A 13,705-nucleotide genomic window follows, 5' to 3' on the forward strand; every position below is an offset into this window, starting at 1 on the left:
CTGTGTTTGCTGCTTTTACAACCTCCACTTGTGCTACCCAAAGGTTCTAAATTAGAGTGAACTAAATAAAGTTGTCTTCATGTACAAATTAAAACCACTTGTCACCACACCTAATATTCCAGTGTTTCAAAAGCTGCTAGCCGACCTTCTTCATTACTCACTTCCTGCTGTGAGGGCCAAAAAAATGAAGATAGCATGAGTGATGTGACTCCATCTAACCTTTTCTTGTGCAAATTACACTCAATTACCCTGGGAACAAATCAGTGAGAAATCTATCGTCATCTTGATGATAGAATAAGAGTATAGCTAAAGTAGTACTTTATGTTTGTGTGGTGATGCAGTACAAACTTCAAAGATCTTAAGTCTTGCAAACAAAAACATTGTGTTAACTGTGGTATATAACCTGACTCAAACAAGTTTCAAGACTCTGTGAATGAAATTTCAGTCTAAAACTAAAAAAAATCTCTTACCCTGTTTTGTGAAAAAACTCAATGGGCTAACATTTCCAAAGTGGCTCCAGCAAGGAATGCAAAAGGTCAGGACTGAGGAGAAGAAAATGTCACACCACTAGTTTTAGCCAATGTTTTGCTCATGGACTCTTTATCAATTTTAAGTGTCTCCCAGCTGCCTTTAGTAGACAAAAATATGTCAAGGAGAGAAGTACGTGAATTACTTGCATCACTGCAACAAACCTAAACACACACACACGCTATTCCATCACTGCACTTGAAATGAAACCACAGCGTAAACACCAAAATAGTTCTTATTGAAGTGTTCAGATTTATTAAAATTATTTCTTCAAACAATCAAAGAATGATACAGGAGCAAACAAATCAGAGTCACTTCATTCTTCACTATTTCCTCTACCACTATCAGAAACCTTGGGTGTGCTCACATTTGTCCTTTTGTTTTCATTTGCCTTTTAGCTTTTACATTTATTACTGAAGTGGCTGTTACAGAGTTTGATTGAGATGCTCAGAAACAGGCTTGCCAAGTGATGGACTACAAGCATCGAGTGATAGCTAAGGTAAGAAAGAACAAAATACAAATGGTGTAAACATTACCAGAGTAATGGAGTAAACCAGATCCCTCATCCTGCATAAACACTGCTGATCTGAAGGCTCCACCAACAGGTCAAAAACTAGAACTGACCTCCACTATGAAGGAAAATAGTTTATTAAGGCTGCTACAACTAAAGAAATAAGCAAATGATCACAACTGGCGAATGAAAATCTGTCATCTGCCGAAAATGCTTCAAGCAAATAAGAAAATAGCCTGAACTGAAAACAGCATATTCAGTGTTATCAGGCTACAATTTCTGAGTAAAAAAATACAGCTTTTTGTAACATTAAGAAAAATGCTATTCTAGCATATTATTACTGTTATTATCATCTTAGGAAATAGCACCTTGTCAGATCTGGACATGTTGTGGAGTATTTGGTCTGGCGCACTTTAATGATGCTGATATTGCACCCTCAGGCATTTAAGTGCTTCCTGTTATAAAACTGTTGACCTGTTGTAAACGACCTGTTATTTGTCACTATTTTGTGCTTGTAAATTTATATGACAACATAATACAGATTAAAGAGGTACTCCAGCTATTTAGTATTGCACTTCCATGAAGTGAGGGCACTTGCAAGAGTCACATTAAATAAAGAATGGTCAAAAACAAAGCAGCAGAAGCCAAGATATCCTAACTTTTAGCTCCTTGTATGAGACCAGCTCTTAAAACGCTGGATCCTATGTTCGCCATAATGCAACTAAATTGGCATTTAGAATAAATCACCCAAAAAGATATGGAGGCAATACAGAACCTGGCTGTGTTTTTGAAGGCATACAGTACAGATATCACTTTGGAAAAGCTCAGTTTTCCTGGTCCACAGTACAATGACCTTAAGAATTCATCACTTAGGAGAGGATTTCCAAAAAACACCTTTTTTTAGTGTAATGCGGATGCAAGGCGAAAATAGAGCGCAAAAGTTGCTTTTTCAAATTAAGCTTTAGCGTGAACATGGTCTTGATGTTTCCTGGCAAAGTGGAAATGCCTCTGGAACACTATTGGAACCATGCCTAACCATTATCTTAATGCTATCCCCAGCTCTAATCACTAATACACTTAGAGCTAACCCCAGCTTTAAAAATAGAGGAAGATTTATAGTTTGTCAAGATACTGCATATAACACTGTAGCTTTGGTTTTCAAGTTTCAAGGTAGAGAGAAACCCAAGAAAAAAATCAAAACAGAAAAAGTCCATAGCTCTAGGGCTGAACAAAAAGAAAACTTCAGAGCCTTGGGGCTATAAGAATTACAGTGCTTCATATTCTCCAGTTGAAGAGCTGCACAAGCAGCAGCTAGGAAGAAGCATTTCAGGACCTTGCGGTAGGTGGTGGGGGGGGCTGCTGAGAGGCAGCGAGAGAGGAGGTGTGGAAAGAGTCAGGGAGATTCTTGGCATACTCCACCAACTCGTAGGAATCTCTGATGTCTGTCAGGCCCAACCAGAAGACTGTCCACACACCGTTAACAAAGCTGCCATCACACTGCTTAAAGTACCTGGACAGACAAGGAGAAAGAGAGAAAGATCACATGTCAAATGTCATTTTTTGGTTTTCAATTAATGTTATGACAAGACATAAGTCTACGCTGTATTTTAAACAGTTAATGTTAACAAGGTCACCATCTTAGTAGCATGCTAAAATTGACTAAGTTGCACTAACTGGTCATAAGCCAAAGTATTGAATACATTGCATTTGAACTGATGATGGAGTTAAAGGAAAAGTTAGTTGGACTATCAAGGTCAATTCATCCCATGGCAACCCACTTTCACTCAAAACCAAAAATGTCAACCTCATGGTGGTGCTAGATTAGTCAGGGGAACACCAAAATCATTAACATTCATTGTCTGGAAACCATGAATGTCTGTACTAAGTTTTGTACCAATACTTCTAGTCAGTGGATGAGTGAAAACTCTGACCTGCTGGTGGTGCTCAATGAACAAAGTCATTAGAATTCATCCTCCATCAATACCTCAAGAGGCAAAGCAACAACATTCCCTCAAAAAAGGCTAGGAGATTGAGGCAGAAAGTCAATCAAACTATTTTAGCTTAGTTTTCAGCTAATGTCAATGTTTAGCCAAAAACTCAACTGGAAAGTCTTAAAAGGTGTGTGTGTGTGTGTATGTGTGTGTGTGTGTGTGTGTGTGTGTGTGTGTGTGTGTGTGTGTCTTACCAGGGGTTGATCCTGTTGGTGGCTCTGGACCTCCAGAACAGTTTGCCTAGGTCCTGTCTAATACACTCCCAGAGGATGTGGCTGGTGCCCTGGCCCTGCTTACTGCTGCTCACGACAAACTTGTCGAGGTAGGGAGTGCCACTGTTCACCGGCTCCATGGTGATGATGGCTGCCGCGCTGTAGCTGGAGGGGCAGAAAATCTTTAGGAGTGAGGCTCACTGGATTAAAATAAACCTTTGTTTAAAAAGACAGACTAGATGCTGCTGTTAATGTGGTCTGGTCTAAGACTGGAATGGTTGTACACACCCTTCAGAGAGGTAGATGGAGTGCAGTCGTCCTTTCAAAGAGTCCACGTAATCTTGCTTCAGAGTTTTATCAAACGACATGTTGATGAGAGCCAGAAGACGCTCAACATCGATCCCATCCAAAGAGCTGTACCTGCACACACACACCCAAACCTCTAAAGTCAATGTAAATGCAAGAGATCAGTCAAATGAAGTGTGTTTTCTACAGTTAGGGTTAAGTAGGTGTAAGTGTTTGTGTGCATGTGTGATAGCTACTCACCGGTGTATGGGGTCTCCATTTTTAAAGAGTGACCCAGACCCTGAGAGAGACGGACAGACAGAAAAACAAGCAGTTAAGCAAATCCTATTGAGATATAAACTCATGTTGATTATTGTTGGGTGGTGAAAACAACCTCTCCACACACACACACGCACACACACAGATGGGTAAACGGCCTCTTGGGTTACAGGAAGGGCTACCACCTCAAAATAGACAGCTTTTGCCACATGTGTGTGTACGTATGAGAGAGTCAGTGAGCTGGTCAGTGGTCTCACCTCTGTGGCTGAACAGCTCAGTCAGCAGAGTGTCAGCGGAGGTGATCACCGCAGAGGACTCGGTTGGCAGCTGATTGAGCAGTCTGGCTATAGTGGTCACTCTGCGTCGCTCTGCACCGCTCAGCCATGCCGCCATGGACAGACTGGGCAGGTCGCTAGGCAACGACACTGTGCCCAGCACCTGTAACACAAAAAACAATTGTTGAGGAGGAGTTGTACAAGTTATTTTAAACACAGTACGTTTATTCTGAAGAGGCAGTCTACTGTGCATGTAGTCAGACTGGACTGTTTCTCACATTAAGATTGCTTCTCTCGTCAGGGCTTCTAAAGGGGTTAGTATGCTTCAACTGAAGTGCAACGCCCTCCTTTTGCACCTCTCCACCATCAACTTGAGGGGACTTCATGCAGCAACTTTTGTAATTTCCCAAAACTAACAATGTGACAAACACCTGGTGAAGAAGGAATGATTTTAACTTTTATCTCAAGCTGTATTTTTCATTTTTCACACAACTACTTCTGTCACTTTTCATGTGTACAACTGAGTGCAACACCATGAATGCCCTTAATCCATTTTTGAATAGTCATCATGTCTTGCCCCTTGGCTTTTCACCTCATATTGCGTGGGGCTGTTCTGAATAGCTACAAGACATGGTCTGACAACATACAAACTGGTTCATGTCAAGCATGCCCCAGCCTTAGTGCCTGTTCACACTTGAAAGTGGCACAACAAAATCCGTTCTCATGTACTTGCAAAATAGGTGGTTCTAGAAGCCTTGTTATGTAATGACTATCGGTGTGACACATACGATAGTTTCCCCCATTGTGGATTCTCTGGTTCTCTCCCTTCCATCTTTTGTCTTCTTTCGTCTGCACTGTCAGAGCATCTCTGATTCAAATCTGGCAGGGAACCTTTGTTGTTACATCATCCCATGTCTCTCTTTGTTTATTTTCTGTTATCTCTTTACTGTTAAATCTCTTATACATACTGCCTGCTACTGCCTGCAGTTTTTGCTAAGAATGTTCGTTGTCAAAAGGGGACGTTTCCACTCATCAGCATGTAAGACACTTTCTTTGTTGCTCCTTGAGCTCTGTTGAAACCAAATTTAAATGACAAGCAATTATAATTTGCAGATGCTAGTTGGTACCCTGTGATATCCTCCTTTAATACAAGTTTAGCCCACTTTTTGCACTTTGACCCAGCCATGTCCACTACTCAACTGAAAGCAGATCCACTGCCAGGAGGCCACTCCACAGCCCTGCCCTTGACTGACATGGATTTCCTTTGCAAGTTAGACAGTTACCCTGCTAACTTTCCTGAACTTTCTCAGCTAGCTCTGACAAAACAGCTAGCTTGCTACACAAGTGAGGCAGTGGAGGCATCAAATGAGCGGAGCAACATTAACTCTACAACCTTGTCTGACTGCCTACTTACGACACTGCAATCTCAAAACACACAGTGCAGTTGTATGACATCACAAGGGTAAATATAAAGCAGCGTTTCCTCTACCATTGCCTTGGAGAGGCAGCCTGCCCAGACACGGCCTGCTCAGACACTGACGGATGGACATCGCTGGCCATATATTCTTATGACAGTCACAGTAAATTATATCTCTGACGCATTATGGTACATGGGTTCTGTTTGAATTAATTCCAACAAATTACTTGTTAGTTTAAATTTGTTCGAACTTGACTTTTTGAAATAGTGACAGCCCTTCTATATACAAACATGAGTACATCTACTATGTTCACAGAGACACAGTCTTAAGCAGGAGCTAACTGTCATGCCTTGTGTTCTTGGCTGCGCAGGCCTCCTGAGTTGTTCAGAAACATGACTTTGTGGGGCTGCAGGGCTCGGGAAATGGCTGCTGTCACCTCCGTCGGGTCCAATATTACCGAGCAACCTTGCCCGTCCCTTCCCACTGGGCAAACCAATGGGATTGTCCCACAGTTCAGACTCCACTGGAGGAGGCTGGTATCTACAGCAATGGAGGGTGGAGCACTGCAGGGAGAGGAGAAGGAAGACGACAAAGACAGGGTTTAGAGATCCTGAAGGATGTTAGGAGAGAGGAAAGAAGTAAGAAAAGGAGGCAGGATTGAAGACAGAGAAAAGCATGAAAGGATGGAAGAAAATTAGTGAAGGAAAACAAGTGTCATGTAAGGAAAATTAACTTGTGCTGTATTTTTATAGTTTCCATACCTTACTAATATTAATAATAACAAAATAATAATTCATAGTGTTTTTAGACAAATACTCCACAATAAAAGTTAGTTTTAGGTCTATATTTTTAATAATCAAAGCTCTTTGGGGAAAAACATCTATTCTGTAATTAGACTTTAAAGGGGCATTCCACCGATTTGACACATGAAGTTCAGTTTACTCATCACAAGGTGTAAGACTCCACCTGTGAAAACTATTGCAAAATGTCTTCTGAGGCTTTGGAGGAGCTTTCAATGAAAAAGAAAGCCTGGTACTGTCATTAGTGTCAACTTGACTTGAGTTTAGAATTTTTAACTGAAAACAGGCATTACAAACTAGAGATGAAAAAAGTGGGCATTTAGGAGGCAGGGGGTAAAATGAAAACTGCTACTGAGTTTTATCATGAGAAATGTAGGATCCAGCAGGTTTGGAGCTTGACCCAAAGGTCCACTTACTAACTTTTTCCAGAGTTTTCCAGAATAGATCAGTTGCATGCATGAAATGTTTTATGTACAGTATGCGCAATCTATGTTTCCCCTTGCTACAAGAAACATTCCCTTTTGGGAACAGTAAAGTCGTAGTTAAGTGTTTGCATCAGTTCTAAAAACTTTAATTTTTCCTCTTTTTGAACAAATACAAATCTTGCAAAAAATGGTCATATTATCAGTTCTGTACTAGGTGGACACAACACAGTATGGCTTCACACCTACGGCACTAAACTGTTTTTTACTGTGTAATATTAAGGCAATGCTTTGGAATATTAAATTGAATAACAAAGATAAAGGGAAATAGTAAACCTCCTAATGTGATAAGAAACCATCTACAATGATGGAAATCAGGAGGTGAATTTGGTTCACTTTTGACCCATTCTGAGGACTGGACTGGATGTCTCAACCCTCACCTGCTTCCACGTGGTGCTTCATGCAGCAGGAGGAAGGACTCGGCCGAGAAGAATGGCAGGACAGTGCCTGAGTGCTGCTGAAGAGCCTCAGTCAGCTGCTGGCTCCGCTCTACTAGCCCCCCGGTGCCCAGAGCCCCAGTCACCGGTTCTACGGGCCTTGTCTCTTCGTGCTCAGACCAGCCCATCACCACCACAGGCGTCATATCCATCCTCTGCAGGAAGGTGAGCCCGAAGGCCAGCCTCTGAACCATCTCCCTACTGTTGAACACTGAGCTGTCCACCTGGGAGAGACAAATACAGGCAGCACACAGGTGGACAGACAGAAAGACAAAAAATGATATTTAGCACAGTACCAAAGTAGTTTTTTTTCAGGGTCTGAACCACAAAACATGATGGATTTGGTCAACACATCAGTCCTTTTCCTGTAGTTGACTCTCTATAGCGTCATAGAATTTGTCACAGATTTGTTTACAATGTGACTTTGTTTTCTTTACTTTTCTGTTTTCAGAAGATGGGTCTGTAGACATGTTTTTGTGTTTTTTTACTGCTCATTTTTCTTTTCTAATTTTGGTATTTTACAGTGATCACTCAGGTCTGATGGATTTAGAAACAAAGTTAACTTGCTTGAACACACAAAACAAACCTTTTTGGTATCATACTACTTAAAATAGTAGTATTAGTTATGAAATACAAAACATTTGACCCATGGTAAATTGATGGCTTCCATAAGCTTATAATACTTTCTTGAACTTTGTGTAAGATCTTTTGGAAACCTTTATGTTAAGACTGTTTTCACTACTTTTAAGAAAGAAATTGCTTCATTTTCTGATGTGATTTTTTTTTTTTTTTTTGAGAAATGCCTACCATCTAATAGTTTGACATAAAGTCAAAAATGGAAAAAAAAAAAAAAAAGAAAAGAAAAAAAAAGAATTTGAAATGTATTTATTTATTTATTTAATGGGCTTCCATATCCTCCTGACTACCAGGAAAAAAAATATTGTCCGATTACATTTTTTTTTAAATTCCCCAATCCTTGTTAAGTAATTAGAATGCTGAAAACATTTTTTTTGAAAAAAAAGTTTTTATTTTTAAGATATCATGTGTCCACTACAGTGGACATCAGAACGCCATACATGTGAAACGGAACCTTGATGGCAACTAGTTAGTCCCAATGAAAATTTCAAAAAGTCATCATAAGAACGAGTTTGACATCCACATAACTGTCCATCATCACTTTTGTTTTTTTGTTTTGCTTTGTTATGCTTTTAAGATATAATGTTTCCACAGTGAACATCGGAACGCCGTATGTGAAACTGAACCTTGATGGCAACCAGTTAGTCCTTATTTGGTATGATACTTCAAAAAGCAATTCCCCTTCTTGGAAACACAAAGGAATACCTTGCACTTTGTGCACATCACGTATGTTTTGCTCTTGCAGCTGGATCTGCGACACCTTGATGCATGCGTTTCGTCCACCATCTCTGGAAGATGGATGGCGCCATAGTGTCTGAAAGCTGCATTTGGCTGCGGTTTCCACTTTTGATGTGGTGGAGTGTAGTCATCTTCGCTATCACTTGCGATGCCTGCTTGGGCCCGAGTAATCAAGTCTTCACCAAGGAGCAGTTTGAAGTCAAGGAACTTCAGTGGTTTCTTCCCCAGAAACTGGCTGTCACTCTTATACTGAAGCCAGGAGTTGGTGATTGCCAGGTCAAAAAAGTGAAAAACTGCACGCACTGTCCATTTCCGAGTGCGAAAGGCCATCCTGTAGAAACTCAACATTCGGTCAACCAAGTCCACACCACCCATGTTGGTGTTGTACTCAGCAATTGCCAGTGGCCTTGACACCTGGACAAACCTTTTGTCCTTCTTGGACCATCTTCTGCGTGTGTCCTGAGGTTCAATACCATAGGCGGAGGATGCCATGGCAACTGGCTTGTTGTCCAACCACTTTATGACAGCAAGTTCAGGAGTGCTTCTTCTGACTACCATCTCTGATGCCCCTCTTCCTTTCTTTTTGAAGGGTTTATCCCCTATGATCTTGCACTCCTTTGGCACCCTGTTTGTCATGAGGGTTCCAGTCCCTGTCATCCCTTTTGCCATCAGGATAAAAATAAAAAAATAGGACAAAATTAAGTAATTAACTATAAACGTCCACTACGGAGGACATTTTTTAAACTCTTCAATAATATGCTAAAATACAACTAAATTAATTCAGAAACTGTTTTAATCTGTTCTTAAGAGACTTATATAAAAAATGCCATCAACATTTCAAGCCAAAATTTGCTCAATAAAAAGCTTTATTCACTTACCTTTCCTCTTCCCATAAAATGTGCTTGCACTGACGGACGCCATTTTCCTGGATGTGGAAGTGAAAGGTCCCAAAGCCCCACCCCTTCACATTTGGTATCATTGAAAAGCCCTATCTGTCCTCTACAGACAGCAAAAGGAGTTAAAGCAGTAGTATGTTGTGGATGGGAGATATTCAGGTTTGCGAATGTCCTCCACAGAGGACAAAATTGAACTACTGGTAGTCAGGAGGATATAATATCCTGAAACGGATCTAGATAAAATTGCATGGGGTGGCAAGAAGTTTTGATTGGCTGGCATAGGCGGAAAGGATGTCTTAGTTAAATAAATCAGTGTTTTATATTGCAGGAGCGGGTGGTTAATGCAGTAAACTACAATCAAACAAATTATAAGTATATTTGGTTCATGGCTAAAATATATTTCCATTACTTGTGTATTATGGATTTTTTTCCCCCATTTCTTGCTTAATTCAGTGCTTTGGACATTGTAGGAACACAGTGGTGGTGACCGAAAATTATTTTTACAATTAGCCTGCAGTATTAGGAGCTGGGGGGGGCAGCAGCCCCTCCTTGCCCCCCTGTAGACCCCTGTATTCAACACAATTCATAGGGCCTATATGGTGCAAGTTAATCTGAGTCAAAATCAACATCTTCAATAAAGTTGTTTAAAGTGAATAAATGTACCTCCAGTACAGCAAAAGCAGGAGACTGAGATAAAGTCGCTCTCTGAAACTGGGTCAGCCAGTACCGGGCCTCCTGGGGGTCCCCACCAACTTCATTAAGAAAAGCCTTGACGTCCCGGTATATCAGATTCCGGTTGGCCAACACTTGTCGGTCTGAAGCGGAGAAATACCCCAGGTGCTCCGGCTGGGCCAAAGCCGCGGTTTTTCCTCCCGTGCCGGCCGCGTTGGAGCTCATCATGCGGCGCTGGGGGCCCAACATCCTCCGCTGCTGCTGGCCGGGACCGCGGATCAGCACCGGGGGAGACGGGCTCGACAGGTACCTTCCTGCCATGACCATGGCCCGGCAACCGGAGGAACCGCTGTTCACTTTGGCCATGTTGCCTGTTGACAGAGTCCAGAGTCTCTCAGGCTGGCGGTTGCAGTGGGAGAGTACCTCATGAAGTCTCAGCCGAGCGCTGCTGGTAGCTCGCAGAAGCCCCGTCAAGAGTTTCATTCAATGCGCTGCTGCGTCGGCACTTCTCGCATTTCATCAGAGCGGGGAACGGGATGGGGTGGGGTGGGGTGGTGGATGCTATGGGGTATGGAAGTTGTACATAGCTCGTCTGCTTTAGGATGATGTTGTAGAGTTCAGGTCTAACCACGCTTGTTTTCTTACTGCTCACACAGTAGCCCACCTAAACCTGCATCCCCTGTTGAGAAACAGTTAGAGCAATGTTGGATAGATGATGGGCCACTGGGTTCTGTGACTCATGAGATGCTGGATAATAACCTTATTTTTTAATTTTATTTCTCTGACTTGGACCAGCGGTGGTAATTAGGCTGGAAAATGTGGGCTACATTTTTTTGGAATGAAAAAAAAAAGGAAAGCAAAATGCTATTGTGACGGGAGATTATCTTTTCTGACTATATATACTTCACAGCTTATAACGCCCCGTTAAGTTTCTTTTATATGGCTGATAATAATGACAGCCTACAGTCTCTGCATTGTGTTGTGATGATGGTGGTGGACAAACGGCTGACAGTTAGCAGTTGACTCCAACGAAGACACATAGACTGCTCCGATGTCGATTCAATGACTGTTTATTGCTCAGAAGCACTTCGGGATCTGGGGGATACAAGCCCGGTCTTAGTGAAACTATTCAATATAAATAAAATCATAATCAAAGAAAACTTACAATACTAATAAATGATTTCTGTAGCGAAGCTTAATAACCGTTAAGTAACAAACCACAGGGCCAACAGTCTTGACCAGGATCAAAGACTTACTACAGGCCTATTACAAATTACACAGAGACACTATTGACACAGATGGATCAGTACACATAGATAATCACTCTGAATGTCAATATAGTTATAATTAGTAATTAATTCTCTCTCAGATCAGCTATACGTTAATATTAACAGGTTTTCATTTATCAGTCACACACTCACCTGGAGGATACAAGCCCGGTCTGACTTGTTACCCCGGTGATGGGCTTTATAGCTGCATCGTTACCTTGGATACTGTGTAGCCTAGTATTAAATATGAAATATAAGCCTATTTCTGATATGGGCCATTCACAGCCAAACTCACAAAAGAATGTACCAGTTAATATGTTTCAACACCTTTTGCTGAAATGAAATACAACATGACTTTGAACCCACATAGCAGTACAGTAGCATTTTCTGCTCTATGTGTGAATTATCCTTTAAAGAACTTGCGCATTTGTCAAAACAGTCTCACCGCCAAAGTCCAGTCAGTAGCTGGTCTGGAGCGTTCCATCATATCACGTGATCTTCCTCAGCAGGTGGTGTTAACTAGTTGTCATGGAATTGTAGATGCTCAAATTTCCATTTTTCTGAGACTTTTAAGGACTCTTTGATTTCAACTTCTGCGCTGACTTTAAATTTCATTGGTGATTGATGCAGTTTAGTTCAACAGGATTGGTTTACTTGTAATTTTGATATTAAAGGCTTAGAAACACGTAATACATTAATACAGTATCATAGTTGTTGGGCCAAATGCTGTATTATAATGACTTTTTTTATTTTATCAAACACAAGCCATACATATTTGTAACTACTGTCAAACTGTAATTTGTGTCATTTATGTAACTCTTTGCCTTTGTTAAAATGTATATATTATATATACAGTAAAAATGTATAAAATTCTCAATTTAAAACATGGGGTTCCTCCACTTCCTTGTAATTACCATGACTTCAATTAGACCTTCCTGTAGTTGTATCTTATTTTGCCCATGGTTAGGATAAGGACTGAGTTTTAGTACGTATGTATGAACAGTGTGTGGTCTCTGTCTACCCCTGGAGGAGATCAAGGGGTAATACACTGATCCAGGTATGAATTACATATTTTTATCCCCACTTAACAGTGTAAGTTACTCTTGAAAAAGTTTAGTTTTGTTTGATTTATATTTATGATCTGATTTTTTTTTAAAGTGCTCTGAAATTTCTTTTGTAAAGTTCTTTCTATTATGTATATAATGGTTAAGTTATGTGAGAACCTGGCAACTGTAATTGCAGGTAGTTTTGTTTGGTTTCTTTTGTTTTGTTTTTCATGTGGGTGAACTGATCCTTTAATTAGAAGAAAATCAGATGACTATTGATGTGCTTATGTTGATGAGTTTAGTTGATATTATTGTACATAGTTGAAAATCACCATTAGATACTATTATGCACAATGACCCAGAGGCAAGGATTGCAGCTGCACATGCCTGTATCTTATAATATGGACAATATGTGTGCTTCATCATACTGCATTGTCTACTCTGGGCTGAACTATGACTCTCTAAAACCATAGTGTTCTGTCTTACATAAGTCATGACAGTTGGATGGAGTTTTACTAGAGTTGACAACAACTACACTAGTTACTACTGTAGTGCAACAAAACTGTCATGGGTAAAAAGTCAATAAGTACCTTATCAAACCACCTGTTCAACAAGCATAAACATGTAGAAAAGCAATACTTTCAACTGCTTGCCTGCAATGTCCCATCCACCACCAGTATGTTTTACATAACCACAGTGCGCTGGTTAAGCTAATAACATGAAAGCTGTCTGTATGTAGCCTAACTGTTTATCTGAGTTTGCCAAATATCTTAAAACCAGCCTCTCCTCTCTACCAGCAGTACCTGCAGCAGTGAATCACATCAGTTGCAGAGGGAGGAGGACAGTGGGCAGGAAGAAAGACTGCCTGCGCAGACAGAAGCTGTGAACACGCCTCTTGAATCAGGTTGTGGTGACAGATGGGTTGAAATTGTATGTTGTCTGTGAATTGTGTGTGTTTCATAGACAATCTGGAAAGTTGAGTAACATCAGAAAATATGGGAGAAACCCAGGAAAAGCAGGAGTATTGGCAAGTCTAAGCACGCTACAGGCCTTGCGCTAGTTCTTCTTGGCCCTGGATCCCTGACTACCATAGGTATTGCTCTGGTTCTCTGTAGCCCAAGGAATCTCCACCTCTCTCTGCCCTGAACACAGGAGACATTAATCTGGTTCTCTTTGGAACCTAAAACTTTGCAGTAGTTCTTCCTGGCCCTAGAGCCCCGACTACCACAGG

General features: G+C 41.0%; 1 protein-coding gene across 6 annotated transcripts; it reads right to left on the reverse strand.

Annotated features, from left to right (window-relative positions):
• Positions 1–757: 757 nt before the first annotated feature.
• Positions 758–11,891, reverse strand: nags (N-acetylglutamate synthase). Of its 6 annotated transcripts, none has more exons than XM_042392114.1 (10): positions 11,874–11,891; positions 11,582–11,662; positions 10,152–11,255; positions 7,162–7,442; positions 5,849–6,062; positions 4,064–4,244; positions 3,789–3,828; positions 3,531–3,662; positions 3,225–3,407; positions 758–2,549 (listed from the first exon to the last, which is right to left on the reverse strand). In XM_042392114.1, exons 3-10 carry the CDS (start codon positions 10,641–10,643, stop codon positions 2,366–2,368), a joined length of 1,707 nt encoding a protein of 568 aa, XP_042248048.1. In that variant the 5' UTR covers positions 10,644–11,255; positions 11,582–11,662; positions 11,874–11,891; the 3' UTR covers positions 758–2,365. The 6 variants fall into 6 exon arrangements, with proteins under 6 accessions (XP_042248048.1, XP_042248050.1, XP_042248049.1 ...); XM_042392116.1 differs by lacking the exon at positions 11,874–11,891 and having other exon boundaries at positions 10,152–10,839; positions 11,171–11,255; positions 11,582–11,859; XM_042392115.1 differs by lacking the exon at positions 11,582–11,662.
• Positions 11,892–13,705: the final 1,814 nt, after the last annotated feature.

Source organism: Thunnus maccoyii, chromosome 18 (assembly GCF_910596095.1).
Source record: "Thunnus maccoyii chromosome 18, fThuMac1.1, whole genome shotgun sequence".
Taxonomy (NCBI): Eukaryota; Metazoa; Chordata; class Actinopteri; order Scombriformes; family Scombridae; genus Thunnus; species Thunnus maccoyii.